This window comes from Malaclemys terrapin, chromosome 7 (assembly GCF_027887155.1).
Source record: "Malaclemys terrapin pileata isolate rMalTer1 chromosome 7, rMalTer1.hap1, whole genome shotgun sequence".
In the NCBI taxonomy this organism is placed as follows: domain Eukaryota; kingdom Metazoa; phylum Chordata; order Testudines; family Emydidae; genus Malaclemys; species Malaclemys terrapin.
The window spans coordinates 31,978,605-32,005,063 of NC_071511.1; the positions used below are offsets into that span (position 1 = coordinate 31,978,605).

Below are 26,459 nucleotides of genomic sequence, written 5' to 3' on the forward strand. Positions count from 1 at the left end.
TACCAACTCTCCCTATAGTAAGTACACAACCCTACTAATCCATTTCCTTCCTTAAGTGACTGAAGATGATTTAATACTGAAAGCAGGCACAAAAGTGGTAGGATGCCTGATTTTCCTACATGGTTCTACCCTTACTGTGGGGGAAATGAGGGAGGAGGCCCAGCACCAAGTTTTGTAACTTCTTTGCCCTTCTAGGGTTACCATATTTAACAAATAAAAAAAGAGGACCCTCCACGGGGCCCTGGCCCCGCCCATTTCCCACCCCCAGCCTGCCCCTTCTCCACCCCAACCCCACCCCTTCCTCCCTCCCACTCCCAGCCACGCGAAAAGGGCTGCCCGAGCGCTACCGGCTTCATGGTTTGCCGGACAGCCCCCAGACCCTGCGCCCTCGGCCGGCGCTTCCCCAGCGCAGCTGGAGCCCGGGAGGGGAAGCGCCTGCCCGGGGGCGCAGGGTCTGGAGGCTGCCCGGCAAACCGTGAAGCCGGTAGCGCTCGGGCTTCGGGCGGCCCCCATGCCTCCGGACTCTGCGCTGTTGGAGCCCGGGAGGGGAAGTGCCCGGCCGGTGGCTGGGGTCCGGAGGCAAGGGGGCTGCGTCAAGCCCATAGCGCTCGGGCAGCTCGGCTCCTAAACAGAGCCGAAGAGTCGGGAGGAGCAGAGTAGCTGCGGGAGGGGAAGTGCCCGGCCGGCATTTTCCCGGACATGTTCGGCTTTTTGGCAATTCCCCCCGGACGGGGGTTTGATTGCCGAAAAGCCGGACATGTCCGGGAAAAAACGGACGTATGGTAACCCTACCCTAGGGTGACCAGATGTCCCGATTTTTGAGTCTTTTTCTTATATAGGCTCCTATTAACCCCCCCACACACACCCCGTCCCAATTTTTCACACTTACTGTCTGGTCACCCTATTCCTCCCCCTCCATGGCACAGACATGCCAGCTGAGAGGAAGCCCTCCTGCCCTTCCTTCTCAAGGCCTCTGCTCAGCTGAAAAGCCTCTTTGCCGCTCTAGCTCCCCTTCCACCAGCTCTCTATGGTTCTGCTCTATAGCACAGAACCCAGAAGGGGTTATGGAGTCTCTCAGCTCCTCGTCCGCCAGCTCTCTATGTTCTCAAGGGGAGTCCAGAACCGGTGATGGGGCCGCTCTAGCCTGTTTCCCGTTACTCTCGCTAGTTTCCTGTACTACGCCTGCGGCCTACCCATCCGGGTCCTTGTGACGGGCGCATGCGCACTGCTGGCGCAGTTGGTGGCGCCATAGTAGTTGGGGGACAAGATGGCGGCTGAGGGGCTGGAGGTGGCGGGGAGCACAAGCTGTGGCGGAGCCGGGACCGAGAGGACCCTCGGCGGGGGAAGCGAGGGCGGCGAGAGCGGCCTGGACATTGGCGGTGAGAGCGGGAAAGGGGCTGGTCGGGGTCTGGCTGGGGCTGGGAGAAGTCCCCCGCCAGGTTGCTCTCCGGGGGTGGGGGAGAGGAGCGGGATCCCCGGGCGGGGGGAGGGAGTTCCTTTCCATGGTGACCCTGGGTTGTGGGAGGAATGACCCGGCTGGGGGGGATCCCTTTGGCGTGCAGGGAGTCCTGGAAGAGAGATGGTCCCCGGGGACACTCTCAGGAGTGGGGAGGAGCTCTTGGTATGGGGGTGGTGGAAGGAGGGAAACTTTCGAGAAGAGCGAGTGTGTCCCCTTGGGGACAGAGGGAAGAGGAAGGCCAGGAGTCGGGGGGGGGGGCTGGTTCCCCCTGGGCGGTGATGGGGTCTCTCTGGGGCCAGGGGAGAGAAGTGCTCCCAGAGGAGAGCGCCTCCTGGGGATTGGGGGAGGAGGGATTCTTCAGGGGGATTCCCCAGGGAAGGTACCTCTGGGATAGGACCTTGGTAGAGAGAACTGCTGGAACTGAGGAAGAACACCTCTCTACAGTGGGACCCATGGGGTTGCTGGTGAAGGGGGGAAATGCTATAGAATAGTTCAGAGGAGAGGGGAAAGGGTGAGGTGCTTCCTGGGCTGAGGAGGGGCACCCCAAAAGGGATCCCTGTATTGGGATGATCCCTGATGTATGGCCTTCTCTGAGGAGGTGGAGGGTTTGGTAGTTCGTCTCTGGACACTTATCTTTTGCTGGTCCAACTCTGTCAGCTGGATTAGTCTGAACAATTAACTTGCTGTGGGATAAATTTGTCAGCAGTCTGGTTACACAGGAGGGAAACTGGAGTTGGTTCGTTTCTGGGTTGCATGTAAATAGTGGACCTGTGTGTTGTTCTGTTGGAGGCCATGGGACTGATTAGTTCACCTTCTTTGTCTGATACTATGAAATGGCAATGCTTAATGGTTAGAGACTCCTAGGTTCTATTCCTGGCTCTGGGGAGGATCTAGGGGAGAGAGCAGGGGAAGCCAGGATCCCTGAATTCTATTCTCAGTTCTGGGATGGGGAGTGAATCCTGATAGTGAGTGCAGGAAATTGGGAGCCTGATCTCTTGAGTTTTACTCCTAGATCTCTCCCTAACTCCATTTGTGGTGTAGAGCATATTGCTTCACTTTTGTATCTCTCTCCCCACCATCTGTCACAGTGCAGTCGATTTTGCCTTGTGAGGCACCTTTTGCAGTATTTACACAAAAAATTTAATTCTTGACTGATGACCCAGACAGTGACATGCACCAAATTTAAGGCAGAGGGGCCTAGGTTTTCATGCAGATACTTTACTTGTGAGTAGTTTTTTCTTCCTGCCATGGTCTGTCTGGAATTTCATTGCTTAGTTTATAAAGTGTGTTCTAAGTGGGAGAGACTCATTAGCTAGCTTTGCTGACATGATGGACTTGAACGAAGATATTTGGTGGGATACTTGCATGAAGACGACTCACTTTCTAAACTGCTGTAGTGTATTGGGTACTTACTGGAGCAGGGGCATTTGACATCTTTGGTGCTTTATCACAGAGCAAAAGCTTGCCTCTTAAAAATGTAACCCATTTAGGTTCTACCTTACCCACAGGTGTGGGGATAGGCTCAAAACTTTAAAATTAGTTACTATTCAGAGGGCTGTGTGACCCAAGTTTGAGTTTAGTCCATTTCCCAGAGAGGCCAGGGACTGCATAAACCATGGAGACTGAACACCTTTGGAGCTAGCTCCTTTGGCCTTGGCTACACTGGCAATTCACAGCGCTGCACTTGCTGCGCTCAGGGGTGTGAAAAAACACCCCCCCCCCCCGAGTGCAGCGCTGTAAAGTGCCAGTATAATCAGCACCTGCAGTGCTGCGAGAGGGCTCTCGCAGCGCTGGCAGTGTGACTGCACTCGCGCTTCAGCGCTGTGAATCCCTGAGTGTAGCCAAGTTCAGTATTATGTCTCTGATACTGATCAGTACCAGCTGTTTCAGAGGAAGATGCAAGAAATTGTATAGAAGGCAATTGAGGAATACAACAAAGCAGTTTGGTTTGCATCTTCACCGTGCTACTCATAACCTTCCTTATCCATCCTCCCCTTCTGTATAACACTAGGTATACATTCCTAGGGTAGGAATGTTGGACTGATGGAACTCAAGAAACCTGGGTTCAGTTCCTCCTATAGTGTCAAACTCGTGTGATCTAAGGCAAATCACTTAATAGAACCTGTTCCTAAGTAAAATGGGGGTAATTCGTTTCTTACCGCACATGGGTGTTGTGAAAGATAAAAAGCCCCCATTAATGATTGAGATGCTTAGATACTATTGTGATGAGGACCATATAAGTACATAGAAGTCTTGTGTCCCCACCTCATAAGCTTACCCACCCATCCTTAGTCTAATGCTCTGGGGAACAGCGGTTTCTTTCTTAACCACATTACTTGCTCCCGTATCGGTACAAATAAGACAGTGAAGTAGTTTCCAACACCAAAGAAATGTTACATTCCTTCCCAGTTTACTCAAGAGCTGTAGTTTGTATGTTAATTTTCTTTCCAAAATATTGCCTTGTAGTAAGGTATGTGTTAATTGCAGAATGACTCTCCTTTCCAGTAATCTGTGTTGTGAAGTTAATGATGAAGAAAATATGCCAGATCATTTTGTAGTCTGCCTCCTCATCTCCCTCTTCCCAAATGTAGGATTGCTTTCTGCAATATATTCTCCAGGGCTTTGACCATCCAATTTCAGTGGCTCAAGCAATGAGGCTTTTACCACTGATTCTTTTACAATCTGATATTTCTCCACATTAGGAGATGATTCTAGATATTCAGCCTGAAGTTTTTGCTATGTTCAATTCTGTCCTGATACTCCTATTTAGATCTCTTTGGGCCCTCTGTAGTCATTCTCACATAAGACAACTGCTGACTGCCTCAGATGAGAAAGAAACTTACCCTGTGGGCAGGTTATTACATAATTATCCACTGCAGGGGTTTCTTGCATTTCCCCCTCAATCATCCTGTAGTGTTTGGAGACAGGATATCAATCTAGGTCTGGTCTGGTTCTTTCTTTGGTGTTTACACCTCTCAGAAGAACAATCAGATTATCAGATATCATGGCAATGGACATGGTATAGCTGTATGAACCGAAACAAGATTGAGGAGGCTTGTCCTGTTTTTTATTTTATCTACTCCAAGATAAAAGCAGAATTAAAGGGGCACACACCTTGGCTTCTGTTCTTTACCCAGTATGTTGACACGTACTGGGTAATGAATGTGTGTCAGGGAATGTTGACACAACTGATATAATATTTCACTGGTGCATATGCTTAAAAGATGGTAATCGTTGGCAGCAAGATAGAGAAACCCAAGATAGATTCCTCACCTCCTTACTGATCTTGATGCTGTAGGTCCCAACCAAGACTTGCTTCCAGACCCGCCAAGTGACAGTATCAGTAAGCAGGAAGACACCAAAGCAGTGCAAGGGTGCAATGGAGTTAATGCTGAAGCCAGCGTGTCAAGGCTCAAGGACCCCTATGCAAGTGAAGAGAACTGTCAATATCCTGCCCCCGAGGAGGAACACGCAGCAGTGGCTACCCCTGTGGCAACGGAAGAAGTCTCCCTCTCATACCCTCTGGAGTTTGAGAAGTACTGGAAAGCAGCTCACGAGAATCCTCATGACTTCACAGCATGGACCGAACTGCTGCAGTATGTGGAACAAGAGGTAGGGAGTGAATTCTCTTGGTGCATGGGGCTATTAAAAAGCAAATAGCAAAATTAACAGTGGTGCAGGTGCCACCAGCTTGTGAAGTTTATAATTCTACAAAAAAGTAGCAACTCCTTTAATTTAGAAAAAAGGAATGAGTTGTCTAATAGTTAGAGAGGGTCCTGTGTGGAGAGGACTTCTGGGATCTGTTTCCAGCTTTAGGAGAAGAGTGAGGTCCAATGGTTAAAGTAATGTGGAGGGTGGGAGTAAGGACTCCTGTATTCTATTCCCAGCTTTCAGAGGGGAGTGAGATTGAATGGTTAGCGCAGCAGATGTCTAGGGGACAGGACTCCTAGGTTCTGTTCCCAACTCTATCACTAACTTTTGTGACAGTTCACCTATCTGTGTCTGTTTTCCCATTTGTAAGATGAATCACTTACGTGCAGTGCATATTGCTTCACCCTAATCAAGCCATCTTAAGGTCTGACAGATTCAGCCATGCCACAAACAGATGCAACTTCATTGAAGTCTCTGGTATTGCACTTGGTTTGTCAAGGGCTAGATTTGTTCTAACGCCTTTGATTAATTTTAATGGGCTAATTCTTTAATAGGTATTGCAAGTTTCAGTACTAATTAGTGAGAAATTTAATGCAAGGCCCTCGCAGATCTTCAGATGAAAGATCAAATTGCCACCTGAAAGAGCATTATACAAGAGATAATTTGGAAGAGCCTAAGACTCGCTGCAAATTGATGGAGTTTCCCTTTGAAGGTGGTGTGGTAACATAGTATTTAGACACCCACAGCTTATTATATTGTAAACCCAAATTAGGGTTTGTCAAGTGCTAAGTAAGACCAACTTGTTCTTGTTTGAAAACTTTCAGTCAAAACTGTTTTTCAATGGAAATTGGGGTTTTGATTAAATGAAACTTTTTGATAAAAGTGTCTGCTGTCTATGGAAATTGTTTTTGTCTCCAAAAAACAACCATCACCTCCAAAATCACTAGCTCTGTTTGAAAACCAGAAACCTTTCAGCTGAAAACCCGTGTTTAATTTCTGAAGTGCACCTGCCGTGCCTCATGGAAATTGTAGTTCGGAGATGGACAATATTTTCTGTGATTCACCGCATTAATGCAGCTGCCATGATGAACAGTGTCCCCTCACAAAGAGGGGGAGACTCCAGTGCATCATGGGAGTTGTAGTCTGACTGAGGGAGTCCATCTCATGGAAGAGAATGGGAGCCTGGGACACCTGAACTACAACTCCCATGAGGCACCACAGTGACATTTCAAAATTGAAACACTTCAATTTTCAGCCAAACCATGATATTTTGTGTGTAGGGGGATGACGACCCCTGTTTTCCTACCAGTTCTATTTGTAAGGCTGCTTTGGGGCTGTCAGGGTTTGGTTTCCAGCTCTCCCAGTTCCAGGGCTCTTCACACATGCTCATTCCTCTCCTGCTGCCCTCTCTCTGTACAGAATCACATCTTTGCAGCACGAAAAGCTTTCGACGCCTTTTTTGCTCGCTACCCCTACTGCTACGGCTACTGGAAGAAGTATGCGGACATGGAGAGGCGCTTCGACTTCAGCAAGGAGACAGAGGAGGTAGGAGGGAGAATTATTTGGGATTTCTTTGTGCTGTGCTACAGCAGCCCTTCCAAGGTTGATTACCCCAGTGGCTAACACCTTGTTGAATGGACCCAATGCGATAGGGCCAGGCGTTCTTCACAAAGCCTGTGCAAAAGGTCCCCCTTGGTGTCTATCACAGGTGACTTGGTAATTATATAGTAGGAATGCATTGTTTCAGCTGATAAGCAATTGTCTTTGAGAGCTCATGGAAGATGGGTGAAGTCCTGGAGGAAGGGCAAACATAGCATCTATCTTTAAAAAGGGAGAAAAAGAGGACCTGTGGAATTATAGACCAATCAGCCTAATTTTGATACCCGAAAAGATACTGGAACAAATTAAACAATCAGTTTATAAGCACCTAGAAGATATTGGGATGTTAAGTAACAGCCAACATGGATTCCTCAAGAACAAATTATGCCAAAACAAACTAATTTCCTTCTTTGACAAGGTAACCAGCCTAGTGGATAGGAGAGGAATCAGCAGCTGCGATATGTCTGAACTTTAGTGAGACTTCTGACATATTCCTACTTGACAGTTTCATAGGCAAACTAGGGGAAAATGCTCTACTATATGGTGGGTGCATAATTGGCTGAAAGACTGTGTCTAGCTTTTGTTCTCAGAGTACTTACAAATGGTTCACTGTCAAACTGAGAGGGCATATCTAGTGGGGTCCTGCAATATCCGTCCTGGGTCCAGTAGTATTCAGTATTTTCATTTATGATTTGGATGATGCAGTGGAGAGTATGCTTATAAAAATTTGTGAATGACACCAAGCTGGGAGGGGTTGCAAGCACTTTGGACAGGATTAGAATACAAAATGGCCTTGATACATTGGAGAAGTGGTCTGAAATCAATAGGATGAAATTCAAGAAAGGCAACTGTAAAGTACCACACTTTGTAAGGAAAAAATCAAACACACAACTATAAAACAGGGAATAGCTGGTGAGGCAGAAAAGAATCGGGGGGTTATAGTGGATCACAAATCGAATACGAGTCAATAGTGTGATGCTGTTGCAAAAATGGCAAATGTTGTTCTGGGGTGTGTTAATAGGAATGATGTATATAAAATGCAGGCGGTAATTGTTCTGCTGTACTCAACACTTATGTGGCCTCAGCTGGGGTACCCTGACTGATTTTTAGCACCACATTTTAAAAAACATATGGCCAAAATGGAGAGAGTCCAGAGGAGAGCAACAAAAACAAGAGGTTTAGAAAGACATGACTGAAAATAATTTAAAAATATTGAGCTTGTTTAGTCTAGAGAAGAGAAGCCTGAGGGGAGACATAATCTTCAAATATGCACAAGATTGTTATAAAGAGGAGAGCAATCAATAGTTTTCCATGTCTACTGAGGATAGGACAAGCAGTAATTGATTTAGTTTGCAACAAAGGAGAGCTAGATATTAAGAAGAACTTTCTAACTCTAAAGATAGTTAAGCTCTGGAACAGATTATGTAGGGAGGTTGTAGTATCCCCGTCCTTGGAGGTTTTTCAGAGCAGATGAGACAAACACCTGTCAGGGATGGTCGGTGGGGATGGCCTCCTGAGTCCTGTCCAGTCCTATTTTTCTATGATTGCCTCCTTTGGTGCTGCGCTGGTTTCCCAGGAGTTGATGGCCAATGGGGTGCTCTTCCCTGGGACTGATCTGGCACATTTCCTGAATTAACTACACCTCTGACCCTCATCTCCTCAAGGGCACCACGCTTAGGTCTCAGGCCTCCAGCAGTCACCTTTCTCAGGGTGGAATACCACAATTCTCTCTCTCCAGACCAGGTCCTTAGGTGCAGACCCCTGCAATTTACTGTGATTGCCTCAGTAGGTCTGTCTTCAGTTACCTGCAGTTCTCAATAACAGAATTATCCAGTCACCAGCCAGTTTTCGTAAAGCAAAGTACCAATTATTCACAACAAAAGCTTATATGCATGTCTTGTTTACCAGGTGGTTACCTCTCTTCTATGTGGAGACCATGGCAGGTCTAAAATACTTTGGGTCTTCTCATGCAGTCTGATTCTATTGGTAAACATATCATGCCTGTCAGTTACTGAATGGTTTATGACCATATCTCAGGTCAGGGTTGTTATTTTGTGCTGCTTCAAGGCCTTTGTCTGCTAAGGCCTCTGATCCAGGTGCTTTTTTTCCCCCAAGCGGTTGAATCTTCAAAAGACTTTAGTTGCATTGTTTCAGTATTAGGAATTTGTGTTAGTTACCCCACTTCCTTTAGTTATTGCAGGAAGCATTCTGTACCTTACCCTTTTAGCTAGGAATATAATTGCTAATGATCACATATAGATACATACAGCACCTATGAAATCAGTCTAATAGTCTTTGAATATACTATAGCATCTTTCACATGGGTCAGATGGGAGGGAGCATTATGAAACTTCTTTTTGTTGCAGTCATTGTCAGAACTTTTTGCTCTGCAGGTGTTCGAACGAGGGCTGCAGTCCATCCCCCTCAGCATGGACCTCTGGATCCATTACATTTCTTACTTACAGGCCACCTTAGATATGAACCTTCCTGAGTCCATACAGAAGATCCACAGGTACATAACCAGAGCATCAAAAACACAGGACAACACTGTGTAAGGCATTAGGGGAGACTGTAATATTGGCTGGGTCAGTGAACTACTCGAAGATCCAGGGATCTTGCTTTCTTTGGGGTGGCTGTTTGTATTGCAGTGGTGCCTAGATCTGTGGGCAAGATCTGTGCCCCATAATGCTGTGCACTGTACAGACATGAAGGGAGAGAGAGTCTTTGCCCCCAAAATGGATATAGTTTAAATAGACAAGACAAAGGGTGGAGAGGAAACAGAGGGGAAGCAACCTGCCCATGAGATGAGAATAAAACTCAGGTCTCCTGAGTGCCAGTTCAGTGCCCCACCCATTAGAGCACGCTGCCTTTCTTGTTAATGGATGTTCTTTCTCCCTTACAGTGTGTTTGAGTCAGCCGTGGCTGCTGCAGGAATGGACTTCCGCTCAGACAAACTGTGGGAGATGTATGTGGAGTGGGAGAAAGAACAAGGTGACCTGAAGGCCATCACAGCAATTTATGACCGAGTGCTCTCCACACCAACCCAGCTGTACAGCCACCACTGGGAAAAGTAAGTCTCATTCAGGATGAAACAAGTCCGTGGGTCTCAGGAACAACCACCACAGTTTGGCAGTGATGGTTCCCTATTGGTGGTCTTTGCAGAGCGGCTAAGCGTTGGCTTGGGGTAGGTCATCTAAACTGACCTTCCCTCTTTCCCTAGAGGGGATGTGTTTACAGGATAGCATAGGAGAAACTTGTATTGCATTGCTTGTACTGTATCTGAACATAGAAATTAGGCTTAATAAAGGAGTGACCGGTTGAAATTCTCTGCTCTGTGTTATACAGGAGGTCAGGCTTCAAAAGAAGGCATAAAAGCCCCGGATTAGCAGACATGGAATAATCTGGTCCCCACCTTTAGGCCCCTCCTGATGTCTAATAGTTAGTGATTGGTTTAACCCCTCAAGCCTGAGGTTTAATATTCCTTCCACAATATTTATTGTCGTTAGTTACTACAACTCTGGATTTTCTTGATATCCATATAAGTATCCATTCTCTCTTTTAATCTGGTGGAGTTTTTGGCCTATTCTGTAGACAGAGGACTACTCTTTCTATGGCTAAGCGTGGAACTTACTATTGAGGTTAAATTCACACCAGAAAATCACAAAAATTTCTCTTTTGCAGCATGTAAATCGTCCCAGATTTTCTGGGACAGCCCCCTGCACGTCCTTCTCCCAAATTGTCCAGTTCCTAGCTGTAGAAGTTGATGGTTGTCATTTTTTGTAAGGCAGATTTTTCCCCTTCCTGCAGCATCTGAGTGCCTCACAATTCGTGCCCCCCCCCCCCCCCCCCAAGTGAGGTAGGGTGGTGCTGTTACCCCATCCTACAGGTGGGGAGCTGAGAGACTAAGTGACTTGCCCAGGTTCACACAGGAAGTCTGAGGGAGCAGACAATTGAACCCAGTGCCCTAACCACTGGACAATCCTTCCTCTCAACCCACTTGCTGCCAATTTGAGTAGTTAAGCTGTGGAACTCTCTGTGGCAGGACAGTGGAGGCTTGTTAAGAGAGAGCTTAAGTCAAGTCTGGGGAAAGAATTAAACACGCTTAGTGATTCTCCATCTTCAAGGCATGAGCTGATTGCTAACTGGATCAGAGAGGGAGGTGGGGAGTGTAGGTTGTCACATGTACGTACACATGCAGTGTAGTGTATCAAACTGTTATGCATTAAGGAGCATTTTCCTCTGGAGCACCCCACACTATTTACTCCGAGCAAGAGACCACACTGTCCATCTTGTCTGATACAGCGGACACTGGGCTGATCTGATACAACTGGAGGTGAAGACGAGAGATGCAAGATGGCTCAGTGGTTAGGGTGCTAGCCTGGGACTGGGAGAGCTGGTTCAGTTCCCAGCTCTGCCAGCTAGTGTACAGGTATCTGAGCTAGCTAGATCAGAGCTAGCTTGAGTAACAGGAGTGAAGCTCTGGCAGCACAGGCTAGTCCCACCCACCTGGGATCTTGGGTACATACTCAGGTAGCCACCACCCATGCTTCTGTGGCTTCACTGTTATTGTTACTTGAGCTGGCTTTGATCTAGCTGGATCGCCTCCTGATTGCAGGGTAGACCTCTCCTTAGTCTGTCTCTGCCTGAGTTCCCTATCTGTAACATGGGGATAATAGCACTGTCTTACTTCACAGGAGTTTTGCAAAGATAAATCCATTAAAAATTGTGAGGTGCTGTGATACTTTGGTAATGACCTAAGAAAAATGACACCAAAATTGGTGCAGATGCCTCCAAATTAGCTTGCACTATAAAATAAGATGGCTGAGTGGGACACCACTTCAGCAGACATGTGACCTGATTGGGTACAGCTGTTCCTCGGTTTTAGACTCTCCTGAGCAGCTTGAATGACCGGGTTTAGAAGGCCTCCTCACTCTGACTTGAGTGGGCTTTGGTATCCATCATCAGCTGTTGTTCCTTCCTCCCATGCCTCAGGTTCAAGGAGCATGTGATGAGCAACTCCCCCAAAGACATCCTGTCTGCAGAGGAGCTGCTCTGGTTGCAATCCAAGATCACCACGGACACAGTACAGAAAAGTGTGGAGACAGAGGTGGAGGAGGTGCCGCCTGGGGAAGACCTGCCTCCGGGGGTGGAAGTGAAGTCCGAAACAGGAGCGGATGCCCAGGTACCACGCTTCTCAGCCTCCTACCCAAATGATGCAGACTTTGACAGTTATTCTGAGCTGACATCTGCTGTCAGGGTGGGTATTGTTGTTGTTTATTATTTGTGTTATGGTAGCACAGAGAGGCCCTGAACAATGTTGGGGGTGGGGCCTATTCTGCAGGGTGCTGGACAAACACTTAGTGAGAGAGTCCCTGCCCATCCCCCCAAAAAAGAAGTTAGAATCTAAATAGACAAAGGGGGTAGGGGGTGAAATGGAGGCAAAGACAGGAGAAGGGACTTTTCCAGAGTGTCACAGCGGTAAATGACAGCCAGGAATAGTAGTCCAGTCTATCCTGATGCCCAGTCCAGTGCAGTATTCACTCTTGAATAGACCTGGAGAGATTGCTGCAGACTTGACTATTCTTCCCCCATCAAGAGCCCGCCCTATGCTGCATTGCATTTTATAGTCTGCTCAGTGCAATCTGAGATTTCCTCCGTTTTTGTATGCAAAGTCCTGCACAGTATTCAAGGGTTTCACTTTGGAGCATTTTCCCATCCTGGAGAACTACAGGAATTGGAGGTAGTGACCTCAGCGTGGATTGCCAGTGTGAGCCAACATATTCCAGCTACCTGCTGGCTCTCTGAAATTCCCCCCTTTCAATTTAATTTGAATTAAGGAGTCTATTTCACCGACTGTCTTAAAGTGTTAGGCAACATGGCTGTGTTTCACCTCGGGGCAGCCATGTTTAGTGATCCTTTCACACATGACTTAAGATCTAAATGAGATGGAAGATGCTATAGAAACATAAGGTTATCACCATCTCTTTGCTCTGGTTCCTTTTCCAGGGAGATCTGGACCAGGACAAGATCCGGGAGCTTGTTATCTCCATCCGGCAGCAAGTGTACACCCAGAACGAGACAGAAGTCAGCAAGCGCTGGAACTTTGAGGAAGGGGTAGGTAACCATGGACACAGCTGTAGGCAAGGCTCCACGGCATGGACTAGGTGCTTAGCAGCATTCACGATCTGAGCTGTTACCCCAGTCCCTATGTGCAGAAGCCTCAAAGTCTGTTCGGTGAAGAGGAAATAACGTGCATTGTTTTGGCAGAATTCACAGACGTTCTTGTGGGTTCTCTGTTTCGCACAAGCCATCTCTTATGGAGAGATAAAAAGCCAGAGGGGATGGCCAGGTTAGGTTAGACCAGGGGTGGGCAAACTTTTTGGGCCGAGGGCCACATCTGGGTGGGGAAATTGTATGCAGGGCAGGGGGTTGGGGTGCGGGAGGGGGTGTGGTGTGCAGGAAGGGGCTCAGGGCAAGGGATTGGGGCAGAGGAGGGGTGCGGGGTGTATGAAGGGGCTCAGGGAAGGGGGTTGGGGTGCAGAGTGCAGGAGGGGGCTCAGGGCAGGGATGCAGGAGGGGTGCAGACTGCAGGAGGGGGCTCAGGGCAGGGGTGCAGGAGGGGTGCAGACTGCGGTAGGGGGCTCAGGGCAGGGGGTTGGGGTGCAGAATGGGTGCAGGGTGCAGCAGGGGGCTCAGGGCAGGGGGTTGGGCTGCAGGAGGGGTGTGGGGTGTGGCAGGGGGCTCAGGGCAGGGGGTTGGGCTGCAGGAGGGGTGTGGGGTGTGGTGGGGGCTCGGGTGCAGGGTGCGGCGGGGGCTCAGGGCCTGGGGTTGGGGTGCACGGGTGCAGGGTGCAGCAGGGAGCTCAGGGCAGGGGGTTGGGCTGCAGGAGGGGTGTGGGGTGTGGTGGGGGCTCGGGTGCAGGGTGCAGCGGGGGCTCAGGGCCTGGGGTTGGGGTGCACGGGTGCAGGGTGCAGCAGGGAGCTCAGGGCAGGGGGTTGGGGTGCAGGAAGGGTGTGGGGTGTACGAGGGGGCTCAGGGCAGGGAGTTGGGGTGCAAGGGGGGTGCGAGGTGCAGGCAGGGGGCTTAGAGCAGGGAGTTGGGGGGCAAGGTGCAGGAGGGGTTCGGACTCCGGCTCGGCCCCGCTTACCTAAAGCAGCTCTGGGGTAGCAGTGGCGCGCACCGGGGCCAGGGCAGGCTCCCTGCATGCCTGCCCTGTCCCTGTCCCCGCGCCGCTCCAGGAAGCGCAGCAGCTCCTGGGGGTGGGAGAGGCGGAGGGCTTCACTGTGCTGCCCTTGCCGCGCCTCCAGGTACCTCCCCCGAAGTTCCCATTGGCCGCGGCTCCCTGTTCCCAACCAGTGGGAACTGTGGGGGGTGGTACCTGGAGGCAATGGCAATGCACTGAGCCCTCTGCCCCGCCCCCCCGCCCTTCTGAGAGCGGCGTGAGGCCCACAGTGCCACGGGAGGCAATCCCGCGGGCCGGATCCAAAGTCCTAAGGGGCTGGATCCGGCCCGCAAGCCATAGTTTCCCCACCCCTGGGTTAGACATACCTAGACTTCCCCTGGTGGAATCACTCCTTCATCCTTCTGGAGTAGCAACGCTGAACATGGAGCTGTACTGGGGGGCTTGTAGTCATGGGGCCTTAATCTGAGCTCCTGTCTTTACACAAACATAAGATTTCACAGCGCTTTTTGTAATGGAGATATCTGGCCAAAATTTTCTTCCCTTGCTGCTGTGTACTCGGGGTTTCTCATCTCACTCCCCAAAGGTGGCTACATTTGCTGCCTGGGTAGCATTTTGCAAACTATAGGGAGATAGATGAGGGATGTACCATCATGGTGCCCTTCCATCAGCTCCTCCCTGGGTTGAATGCTGTTCTGAATGTCTGCTCTACAATATTGTATCTTTATTGTAACATCTAAGGATCCTAGTCAGGGCTGCATTGTACAAGGCACCACATGCAATACCTGCCCCTGAGAACTTGCTCTCTAGGTTAGCTCTCCCCCACCATCCTGTGCCGGAGTCTGCTTCCTCTGCAGCCCCCCTCCTATCTGTCTTGCGAACCTCTGTTTATTCCTCCCCATCCCAAACATTTTGCAGATCAAGAGGCCATACTTTCATGTCAAGCCGCTGGAACGAGCACAGCTGAAGAACTGGCGTGACTATCTGGACTATGAGATCACCAGTGGCTCCCACGAGCGCACCATTGTGCTTTTTGAGCGCTGCGTCATTGCCTGTGCCCTCTACGAGGAGTTCTGGATCAAGGTGAGCCCCTTCTCACTCCCCCCTCCTCCCTGGGGGTTGCGCCGCATATCTGAATCCTGCTGACTTCACTCTGAAGATGGGCGGCGCTCCTCCCCTCCTCCCCACACGGTCCTCCATCTCTGCTCCTAAGGCAGTTAAGAGGATGCTCTAAAAAATCTCCTCAATGGCTATGTGTTGTCTTAGCCCTGGAAGATGGATCTGTTAGTTTACCGTATTTCCTCATTCACAGAAGACAGGCAGGAGATAAGCCAAAGCCTCGTTGCAGTCCCAAATGTTCAACAATCCCATGACTAAGAGGGTGGATTGGCTTTGGATGGAGATAGCAGGCCTTGGGAGGATTTGTGTCCCTATTCTGCAGCTGATAAGAGCAAATTTTAACTTCAGTACCCCTACTGCTTTTTTAAAAAATGGCTGTGGGTAAATGGGGGAAGCATCTGCTAAATCCCCAGGGCACACTGGCCTACAGGGCTTAGCAAGCCCACCCCTTGGGACAGCAGCTCAGAGCTGGAACAGAATGGTTGGGTGCAGTCTCTTGTTTCACTGGTTTAAAGTAGATTGGCTTCGCCCTCTAGCACTTAGGCAGGGTCTAGTAATTCTGCTCCCCTTTAGCCTTGGGCAGAGTCCCCTAGCCATTGGACTAAGTCAGCAGCATCTTGTTAGGGGTGGGGGTATTAAATGCCCCCTGGGAATCAGAGAGTTAATTCTGCACCAGGGCATGAGATTCCTCTCCCCACCCTGGCTGCTGCCCACATTACTTGTGCAGTCAGCACGAGTTCAGGTGGTGCTCTCTTACGGATTTCCAAACGTTTCATTTATTTTTTTTTATTCTGCATGTATATTGTGGAGCAAAATTCTAACACCCTTCTTTTAAATTCCGTTGCTGCTTTTTATCTGCCCGTGTTTCCTACCTGCCTAAGAGGGTGCAGGAAATTCTGAAGAGAGGTGTGTTAAGCCCCTTAACGTGAGTGCACCATAACCTTCTCAATACAAGCTGATGTAGCAGACTTTCATACATTCTATGCCACAGGAAGTTGGCAACCTTAACGCATCCATGTCCTCTTTGTATCCCCCGACCCCTTTTAATCTAGTACACGAAATACCTTGAGAACCACACTGTGGCTGGGGCCAGGAGCGTCTTCCAACGAGCTTGTGGCTACCACCTCCCCAGGAAGCCCAACATCCACCTCCTGTGGGCTGCATTTGAAGAGAAGCAAGGTCAGAGGAAACTTACCCTATCTGCACCCCTCTGCTGATTTGCTGGCCTGGGAAGCCCTTGGTTAGCTGGAAGTTAACTTTACTAAGCAGTTAAATAGTGGGGGAGGTGATAGAGTTTCTCACTGACATTTCACTAAGCCACCCAACCCTGTTTTTGTGTGTTCACAACCAAACTGCTCAGTAACTCTTATTGAAAGATTGAGGCCAGATCTTAAGGGGCAGACATGACTGGTTCAGTTCTGAACTCTAAATTAGCTCTTCATGTGCTAGTCTCTCCCAGAGTGCTTAGCGAGCAATAGAATCTGGGAATGCTGGGCTAAGATTTTCAAAATCAGTTAGTGAGTTTTGAGTGCCCAGCGTGACACCTGATGTTTTCTTAGAGGTAGAGCGCTTAGCAATTTGAAAATCCAGGCTCCTTTAAGATGTCTCAAGTTGAGCAAAATCACTAGTCATTTCTGTAAATCTTGGCTCTGGCTCACTTTTCTATAAACTCACATGTAGGTTAGGATAGCCCACCTGGGTGCGTGTCTTCAAACCCCCAGCAGAGAAGAGCCAGAAAAATGATTTGAGAGTTGGAAAAAATTATTTACAGAGACTTAAGGAGCTCAGTCTCTTTAGCTTATCAAAAAGATCAATAAGTCATTTAATTATGGTGTATATAAGTACCTTCATGGGTGGGGGGAGAGAAATACTGGATACTTAAAGGGCTCTTTAGCCTAGTGGAGAAAGGCAGAACAAGACCCAGTGGCTGGAAGTTAAAGCCAGACCAATTCCAATTAGAAATAAGGCATGTTTTTGACAGGATGATTAACGATCAGAACAAACTCCCTAGGGAAGTGGTGGATTCTCCATCTCTTCAGGTCTTCAAATGAAGACTGGATGTCTTCCTGGGAGATACTCATTCAATTATATGTGTGTGCGCTCCACACAGGTGGAACTGGTTGATTCTCCAGCCTATATTATACAGGAGGTCAGACTAGATGATCTAATGGTCTTTTTTGGCCTTAATCTGTGAACTGCTGCCTAGTAAGGGACATACAGAAACCTAGGAGCTTCTTGGCCAGAAACCCTTTGCTTTAGCTGTGTCCATGTGTTTAAAATGTGTTCTTGTCAGATTTATATTGATTTCAATTGCAAATATTGGCCTGTACCATGTTTAAATTGCAAAGCCAAGACCATAATGTGTATCCGTGATGGTGCGCTATCCCCTTCAGTCTTTACAGGCTTAAAGCGGAGGTTAGATGATTTGGAAAATGCCGCTAAACCCTTTAAGCCCCCTAGTGTGGTAAGTTTTTTGCCTTTGAAATGAGTGAGACTCTCATACAACAGATTTAAAGCAAAATAAATATAGCCTCTAAATTCACTGAGCACCACATGTGCTTGCCATGCTGCCTGCCTTCACTGCCACTGTCACTTCTTTCTTTCTCCCCTCCCGCATCTGTGCAGGAGACCTGGAGGAGGCACGTCGCATCTTGAAGTCTTACGAGGAGTCCATCCCTGGACTGGCTATGGTTCGGCTGCGGAGGGTGAGCCTGGAGCGGCGACATGGCAACCTGGAGGCAGCTGAGGCTCTGCTGCAGGAAGCCATACGAGACAATGAGGGGATGCCCCTGGCCTCATTCTATGCCATCAAGCTGGCCCGACAGGTGTTGAAAGTGCAGAAAAATCTGATAAAGGCTCGGAAGGTTCTCATGGAAGCACTAGAGAAAGACCCGGTGAGATTTTGGGATGGGGAGGGTGACGTTCCCAAGAAGACAATGCATTAGGGTTTCTTGGTGAGATAGTGTCTCTGTCCAGGAGGGAACAGATGCTGTGGAAGACTGTTCTGCATAATTGCATATTTTTATTAGTGTATTGATTGCATCTAGGCTCCAGCTAAGATTGAGGGGGTGCTAGGCACTGCACACAGACCTTGACCAAGATTGGAGGGTCATCTTTCTGTGGTGCTGAGCACTGCACAGGCACCTACTGAGAGAGAATCCCTGCCCCAGAGAGCTCACAGGCTAAGTAGTCAAGCTTAGTGAGGGGTGACATTGTCTAGAGTGACTCTTGACTGAGAGTGCCAACCTCAAGGCAGACACCCCACACTACTGGTGTTTTCTATAATTAAATTTCACCAACCCAGTAACAAATGTGAACTCCTGGATCACTGTAACGGTCTTACCATGGAGTCACAGATGGTCCCCTTAGACTCTACAGTCTATCTTGCCACCCACAGAAACTGGACTTAGTGCTAAATGGTCACTTACCCCAAAAATCACACCACATTTAGATTGCTTCTGGTCCCAAGAGACCAGTCACTTAACCCCAGATCGATTGGTACCCTAGCTCTTACACCAAAGACAATGCCTATAGCCAGTCCTTTAATAAACTATCTAAAGGTTTATTAACTAGGCAAAAGAAAGAAGAGAGTTATTTACAGGCTAAAGCAAGCAAATATACACACAAATGAGTTACCATGTAAATCCTAAGAGTGACAGAATTAGTCAACTGTCAATTCAAAGTGCCTTGAGGGTGGACCCAGGAGGCAGACACTGGAGATCTTTGGCTTCAGTTTAGAGTCTCTGGCCCTGTCAGAGTTCAAACAGCCAAAAAGATGGAAAATTTTCCTGTGACGGTTTTCTTTCCTTCATTCAGCTTCCAAGTCCATCGGACAAGTTTCCTTATATGTAGCATTTTCCAGGTGCAATAGGGCCATTAACCAGTCCATTGTATTGTGATATTCCTTGATGGCCTATCTGGGTGGGTGGGACAATTCCCTTGCCTGAGTTTACAATTTCAGAGCAAGGGAATTGTCCCACCCACCCATCCAGAAGGGCTATCAAAATCAGATGGGCCATCAAGGAAGGGGGTGTTGCGGGGCAGCGATCAGCATCCAGGTGATCATTTTCAAAATTATAAAGTAAAACTTACATATTTTCTTATAGCATGGAAAACAGACATTGCAAGTGAGATTAATGAATGCAGCAATTTACAAGCATTTCATAGAGTCTAAACACTAAATACCTATTTTGAGCAAAACAAACATACAGGTGAACTGGTCTGGGTCTCGAGCTATGAGTTTGTTGACTCTTAGCTTATGCCTGCAGCCTGGGCAGGAGCTGGCATCTGTGGCCTGCCAGTGTCACAAGGGAACTGAGGCACTGAGAAAGGAAAGGACGTGCCTGTGGTGGCAGAGCAGGGACTAGAACCCAGGTATCCTTATTCCCAGTGTTCCAGTCACTAAACTACACTTCTGCCTGACTCTTGGAGTGGCCCAGTCAAACAACTTCTAATATGAGAGCAGTCAGGTCGAGGGTTTATGGGAGTGTGGGGTGTGGTAAGCAAGGATCAAAGGGCAACAACCAACCATTAGCCATTTTGGCTTCTGTTAGTGACAGGGTCCTGGCTGAATTCCAGGTTAGACCAGTCCATTCTGCCTCACTAAATCTACTTTCCTCCTCCCCACACACACACTCTCATACTTGCATCTGAGTGTGGGATTCTTTTGCTGCTTGTACTAAATCATGGTGTGGTATTTTTGTGTGGGTCAACAGCTGTTGCGCTCCAGTACCATAGATAAACGATGAAGCATTTCAGGATGAAAGGAGCTGGGGAATTTTTTGAGTGCAGAAGAGACCTCTCCATAATTCCTGGAGCTGAGGGACATGTATCCTTAATTCTCAGAATGAAGACTGAAGCAGGAAGATTTCAACAAGACTTCCCCGGTGCCTTCTGAACATACCTTTTCCACCTGGACCAGGCACCACATCTCTGATCTCTTCCTCTCCCCTGTGTCACACAGGAAAATGCAAAGCTCTACACCAACCTCCTGGAGATAGAGTTCAGCGCCGATGTCAGGCAGAATGAAGGCAACACCATGAACTGCTTTGAGAGAGCCCTGAGCAGTGGCCTCCCTGAGGAGACGAAGATTGTCTTCTCACAGCGCAGAGTGGAGTTCCTTGAGGACTTTGGGTCCAGCATACACAGGTAAGAGAACACCCTGTCTGCGTGGGGCTGTTTCTGAGACCCTCACCCCTTGGGTACAAAAAGTCAGATAATACAGTAACTCCTCGCTTAACGTTGTAGTTATGTTCTTGAAAAATGCGACTTTAAGCGAAATGATGTTAAGCAAATCCAATTTCCCCATAAGAATGAATGTAAATAGGGGGATTAGGTTTCAGGGAAATGTTTTTCGCCAGACAAAAGACACATACGTATACAGTACAAGTTTTAAACGATTTAATACTGTACTTATCAATGCTGACTTTGAGAAGCTTGGTTGAGGTGGTGAAGTCAGAGGGTGAAAGAGGGTAGATCGTCTGGCGGCTCCTCTTGCTGTTCTTTCCAAAGTACCAGGGGGTGTTCAACCCCAGGCCCTGCCCCCACTCCACCCTTGTCCTACTTTTCCTGCCCCTGCATACACACCCCGCCGAGCGCATCGCGTCTTGCTCCTTCCCCTTTCCCCCCCAGCCTCCTGAACGTCGCAAAACAGCTGATTGCTGCGGGCAGGAGGCGCGGGGGGAGGGAGGGAGTTGCTGATCCGCGGGGCTGCCAGAGGGCGGGGGGGCAAGGAGGGGAGTTGATTGGGGGGCTGCCGGCCCACCCTGCTTCCAAGCCCCCATGGCCAAACAAGCAGACGTTACGCAACTTTAAATGAGTATGTTCTCTAATAGAGCAGTGATGTAACAGCATTAACCGGGATGATGATAAGTGAGGAGTTACTGTACCTAACTCTTGTACAGTGCTTTTAATCAGTACAGCCCAAAGCTGGCAGGTATAATTATCCCCATTTTACATATGGGGAAACTGAGGCATAGATAGTGGAAGTGACTTGCCCAATGTCACCCAAAAGGCCAGTGGTAGAGTTGGTAATAGAACCAAGGTCTCCTGCATCCCAGTCCAGAGTACTATCCACTAGGCCACGCTGCCCCCTGTCCCAGTGTCCACAGAGGGGAATGTTTTTGGGGTTCTCCTTCTCTGGTGAAAGGTACCTGATTGATGGCTCTAGAGAATTAAGCCCTCTATTCTTACACCCAGAATCCTCTAGCCTGGAACTGACTTTGGGTTAATTGTATCCACAAACATCAGATCAGTCACTGTGTGGCTAACACCAGCCCCTTGCCCTTGAATTACCACTAGGGATCGTAGTTGAGACTTGATGGCCTAATCTTCCATCTTTCAAATCTGCCAACAGGGGAGACAATCATTCTTTCATAGGTTATAAAGCCAGAAGGGACCACCAGTAAATACCCATTTTGTTGGGGGTAAAGATTTGGCTCAAGTGGTTGGAGTTTAGCATGCCACTTCTATTCCCACCTCTGCTAGGGAGCACCAGGGGCCAAACGAAGCTTGGGGCAAAACAAAGCACGTTCAAAGTTAGAGGGACAAAGCTTTCTCTTCTCACCAGTGCAAACTTTGGTAAAATCACTGAAACACACACAGCAAATTCTCCTGTTCTTAACCATCTGTCCCCTTCTGTCTTCCCAGCTTGCTGACAGCGTATGATGAACACCAAAAGTTCCTCAAACACCAGATGACCAGGAAAAGAGCCCCTGAAAATGGGTAAGGCACAGATGCTACCAGATTTTAAACAGTCTCTCATACATTGGGAAGTGTCATGAATAGAGAGGAGGGTCAGAATATTATATAGGAAGAACTAGATTGGGGTGGCCAAACTTACTGACCCTCCGAGCCAAATATGACAATCTTCAGAAGTTCGAGAGCCAGGGAATGCCTCTTGGGGCTTCAGCCCCGCTCTTGTTGAAGCGCCAAGCGCGCCCCACGGCACTGAAGCCCCAAGAACCCCTCCCTGCTGGGCAGAAACCAGAGACGATGCTCCTCCCTGCAGCTCCCATCTGTTTGCTACTGCCTCTCCACGTGGAGCTAACACCTGGGACCTGCGGGGAGGGGTTGCTGAGAGTAAGGGGGGACATGCCTTGGGTGTGTGACTCAAGCTCTTGCGGGAGGGGAGGAAGAACCTTTAAATTGTGCCCCCAAATCTCTGCAGGCACCACTTATCTTTGGCAGAAGCCCCTAGCCCCACCACCCCGACGCAGGGTAGGAGCCCCAAGCTCTCCCCCCAGCCTGGTAGGTGGAGAATAGGGGGGGAAGTAGGGGGCTCATTGAGGCACATTTTAACTGTAAAAGAGCCACGCGTGGCTCGCGAGGAACAGTTTGTCTAGTTCAGGGATGGCCAATCTTGAGGACTGGAGTAATAGAAATGGGATGAAATTTAATAGTACAAAGTACAAGGTTGTGAATTTAGAAACTAATAATTTCTGCTATAAGCTGGGTGCTCATCAATTGGCAATGAGGAGGAAAAGATGTCAGTGTATTAGTCAATCACAGAATTACTGAGAGCAACCAACGTGATGCAGCCATGTAAAGGGCAATTGCAATACCATCAGGTGAGAGATTTACAGTAGAGATGGGGAAGTAATAATGTCATTGGACAAGGCACTTATAAGACCTCATCTGGAATACTGTGTACAAGCCTGATCACCTGTGTTCAAGAAAGATGAATCCAAAGTGGAATGTATGCAGAGAAGGGCTCCTAGGATGATGGGAATGAGAGCCAGTCTTATGAGCGGAGACTGAAAGAACTGGGCTTGTCTAACGTGGCAAAACGAAGGCTGAAAAGGGATCTGATGGCTCTCTATCAATACACTGGGAGATAGACCTCAGGGAGGAAGAAGAGCTGTCGAGGCTAAAGAACAAATGGATATAAACTGGCCAAGAATAAATTTAGGATGGAAATTAGAAAGGTACTAACAATCAGAGGATTGATATTCTGGAACAGTCTGCCAGTAGAGGCAGTGGGGACAAACAACCAAACTAGTTTGAAGATGGACCTTGATAAGTTTATAAACGGGATTGTAACATGAGGTTGCCTGTGATAGCATGGATTGGATTTGACACAGGAGTCTCCTTACAGTCCTGATTGCTTTATGGTGCACCAGAGCTGTCAGTATCTGATCTTGAATGCCACCCTGCTCAGTTAAGACTCCTCCTTGCCAATTGTTGTACGCAGACTAAAAAGCAGCATTTTTGATGATTGACTTCCTTAATGAAGTAATGCTCACCCCAGAGCCCAGACAAGAATGTACTGTGTACCATACTAGGTTTCCTCTCTCTGATTCCAGACCCCTCTAGGTCCTGTGCTATGAATTGAGTTATTGATTGCATTTTAATTTTTTCCCCAGCTGCACTGACGAACCAGAAGACAAAAAGCTGAGAGCTGAGGACTCTCCTGGGATGGTCAACCCTGCGGTCACTACTGCAGGCATCCCACCACTGATGGGTGGAGATATGAGTACCAATCCAGCAGCCGCTTATAACTACAGCACCTGGTATCAGGTCAGCAGTATGGCACTAATGCGGTTTTCTGAGCCCTGTATGCTAATGCATCTGACAGGATTGAAATAAATGTGTGTGACATGTTTCCATGTCCATTCCCTGTTCTAGCAGAACAGCAGCTCTACTATAGTCCAGGTTGCGAGTTGCTTAACGGTTAAGATGATTGTTATAAAATCTGCATGGTGATTCAGATTGTCTTGAACTTGCTGTGTCTCACAGGGATATGGGGATAGGGTTAGTGGGTCAAATTTGGATGTTGAACAGTGGAGAAGTAGGCTGTGTTGCAAAGGTGCTGAGAGAGTATTTAAAAAAAAAAAGGGGGAATTTAAATGCCTAAAAATGTCAAGGTTGCCTTTGTGGTGTCTTGTGCCCTTCCAGAATGTGGAGAATGGCTAAGTTTAAACCACAGAACATCAGGAAATGAAGAGTTAAGGTACATCCCGTGTCCTTCCCCACAAAGCAACCTTAACTCTTTCCTCTTTGAGCAATGCTCTACCATGCCAATAACACCCATACTAGCTCTCTCCCTTCACAGATGCTACAAAGCACATGAGCACTGTAGGACCCTGTCTGATAGCACCTTTTTGCTAAGGCAATCTTTGCATTTGGTCAGGTGTGCTGAACAAGAGGTACTTACACTCAAACACAACCTACTTCACACAAACCACTTCAGACTTGCTAAATGTTACCTCCTCTTCACTCTTGCCATGAGGATTCCTTCTGAGACAATGCCTTCGTTTATCCCTCACAAAGCCTTAGAGACCACAGACTACCAACAAAATCCCTATGGCAAGAAGACACCCTTGTGTACCTCTGTTGACACAACCTGCAGAACTCAGCACTGAAAAGAGGCATACTTAATCCCTCAAGGTACTGTGCACCTCTCATATCACAGTAACAGATCTCAAAGATGCTCCAACCAATCCCTTCACCATACATTTAGCTACATCTAACACTGAATGCAGGTGGCGTGCATACAGATAAATGCTGGAATTTGGATCTCTGGAAAACACAATGACACTTTCTCTTAGAACTTCCTTGTATCTCCTTATTGTAAATTCATAGCTTTTAAGACAAGCAATGAAAATTGGTTCTTCTAGTCTAACCACCTGTACAACACAAGCCAGAGAATTTCACCCAGTTACCTCTATATTGAGTCCAATAACTTGTGATTGACTAAAGCATCCAGTCTGGATTCTAAGACCTGAAGAGAAAATCCACCATATCTCTTTGTAATTTTATTCTTCACCACTGCCCTTACTGATCCATTCCTAGGAGCTATTGCCAGCTGTGGGGTAGTGGGCAGAGTTAAGTTTGCCTTGAAGGAGGTAGTATGTGCCTTAGTCCTGTATTTTCTGGTTTTAAAAGGTTTTTGGTTAGTCACTTTGCACATTCTGGAAGACCACGAGGCAGGGCTGGGCAACCCTGAACTGTGTGTTAACGAAGTTCTGGGGTCTTTAATAAAGAAGCGTGTGTGGTCTGGTAATCGGATCAAAGGGCTGGGGTTCGGGATTCCTGGGTTCTATTCCTAGCTTGGAGAGTTTTCTGGTGGTTAGCAGAGGGACTGAGAGTTAGCCCTCCTGTGTTCTAGTTCCAGTTCTGGAAGGGGAATGAGCTTTTGTGGCTAGAACAGGAAGTCAGGGCTCTCAGGTTTTATTCCCACCTCTACCACTGACTCACTGACCTTGGGCAAGTTACTTGCCCTGTTCTTCTCTTCCCCTTCTCCCCTCCCCCTTTTATTTGCCTATGGGATTTGCTCAACAACTACACATTCTTGGCCTTCATAAGATGTAAACCTCCCTTCTCCAGCCCCAATAACTGATTAGTGCTATTGCAGGATATGGGACTAGATGAATCATTGGTCTGATCCAGCATGGCAGACTCTTCACTTTCCTATCCTCATCCAGTGTTACTGTGAGCTGTTTGAGTGGTCATATTGAACTCCAGAAGTGGATGAAGTGCTTCCTTTATGTATAGTGTTTGGATCCTTTGGGTTAAGGGTGCTATAGAAATTTAATTCTTTATGGTGGCCTCACTGTCAAAGGAATTTCCTTAATGCTGGGGGGAGAAGTTAGTCGCATACTTCGCCCCACTCTGACAATAACTATGTTCTCTCTTCTGTTTCAAATGTAGAACTACGGCGTCTACGGGTATCAAAATCCATGGAACTACAACCAGTATTACTCTCAGAGCTGAAAGTGATGGTGTGAGATGCATGACCAGTTCAAAAGTTCAAGGAGTAGCCGCTTTACACTTGCTTCCAAGAAAACAAGAAGTGACAGGAAAGTGGCTGTTGACTCTCTTTGTAAGAGAGGGAAACTGAACTGCCTTGTTAAAAAGCCCCATTTCTCCTCTCATTGCAGTGAGCTGCCCTAACTCCTTCCTTAGCCCACATTACGAACCAGGTTAGATCATGTCTAGCCTTCACCTCCAATGGCAGCCACAGAGTGGGCACTGCCTCTTTGCACTGAACTGATCTCTTTTAGGTGGAAATGTCTAAGAATCCCTTCCTGTATACTGGCCTCACTGCAGACACAATGGGGATCTAAAAGCTGAACTCATTGGCAGCAGTAACAAAGGAACAATCCCTTATTGGAGCTCATAGAGCAGAACTTTTTTTTTTATTAATTTTATTGGAACAGGCACCCAGGGAAGGGTCATTTTGTAAACTTTTCCTGTACATTTCATGTGGTATAAATAAATGTGCAATTAATCAGACCTTGTTCTTCAACGCAGCAGAGAATGGAGTTTTGTTCACTTTCACATGGATGTTATAGTACAGCTCCCTCTCTTGGCAAAAAGCATTGTGCTAATAGGACATTATGTGGACACTTGCTGCTGTTGCATAAAAAATAAGACTGGTTCATCTGGGGCTAGGATAGATCTGAGCAAGAAAACACATCTTCCTCAGAAGGGGACAGATAGCATCCATCA

General features: G+C 47.9%; 1 protein-coding gene across 2 annotated transcripts; it reads left to right on the plus strand.

The window, feature by feature from the left end:
- Positions 1-1,246: 1,246 nt before the first annotated feature.
- LOC128840351 (pre-mRNA-processing factor 39-like) lies at positions 1,247-26,243 on the plus strand. Of its 2 annotated transcripts, none has more exons than XM_054034203.1 (14): positions 1,247-1,379; positions 4,758-5,071; positions 6,530-6,655; positions 9,103-9,221; positions 9,612-9,779; positions 11,702-11,966; positions 12,716-12,823; positions 14,808-14,972; positions 16,061-16,187; positions 17,634-17,902; positions 19,972-20,156; positions 21,657-21,731; positions 23,372-23,525; positions 25,659-26,243. In XM_054034203.1, the coding sequence occupies exons 1-14, from the start codon at positions 1,268-1,270 to the stop codon at positions 25,719-25,721; spliced, it is 2,250 nt and encodes a 749-aa protein (XP_053890178.1). In that variant the 5' UTR covers positions 1,247-1,267; the 3' UTR covers positions 25,722-26,243. The 2 variants fall into 2 exon arrangements, with proteins under 2 accessions (XP_053890178.1, XP_053890179.1); XM_054034204.1 differs by having other exon boundaries at positions 11,702-11,891.
- Positions 26,244-26,459: the final 216 nt, after the last annotated feature.

Excerpts from the sequence above, each read along its gene's own strand:
- LOC128840351 (XM_054034203.1), top strand. The coding sequence starts at position 1,268 with ATGGCGGCTGAGGGGCTGGAGGTGGCGGGGAGCACAAGCTGTGGCGGA. Across the intron at positions 17,903-19,971 it reads AAGCACTAGAGAAAGACCCG|GAAAATGCAAAGCTCTACAC; the intron begins GTGAGATTTTGG and ends TGTGTCACACAG. Across the intron at positions 23,526-25,658 it reads ACTACAGCACCTGGTATCAG|AACTACGGCGTCTACGGGTA; the intron begins GTCAGCAGTATG and ends TTTCAAATGTAG.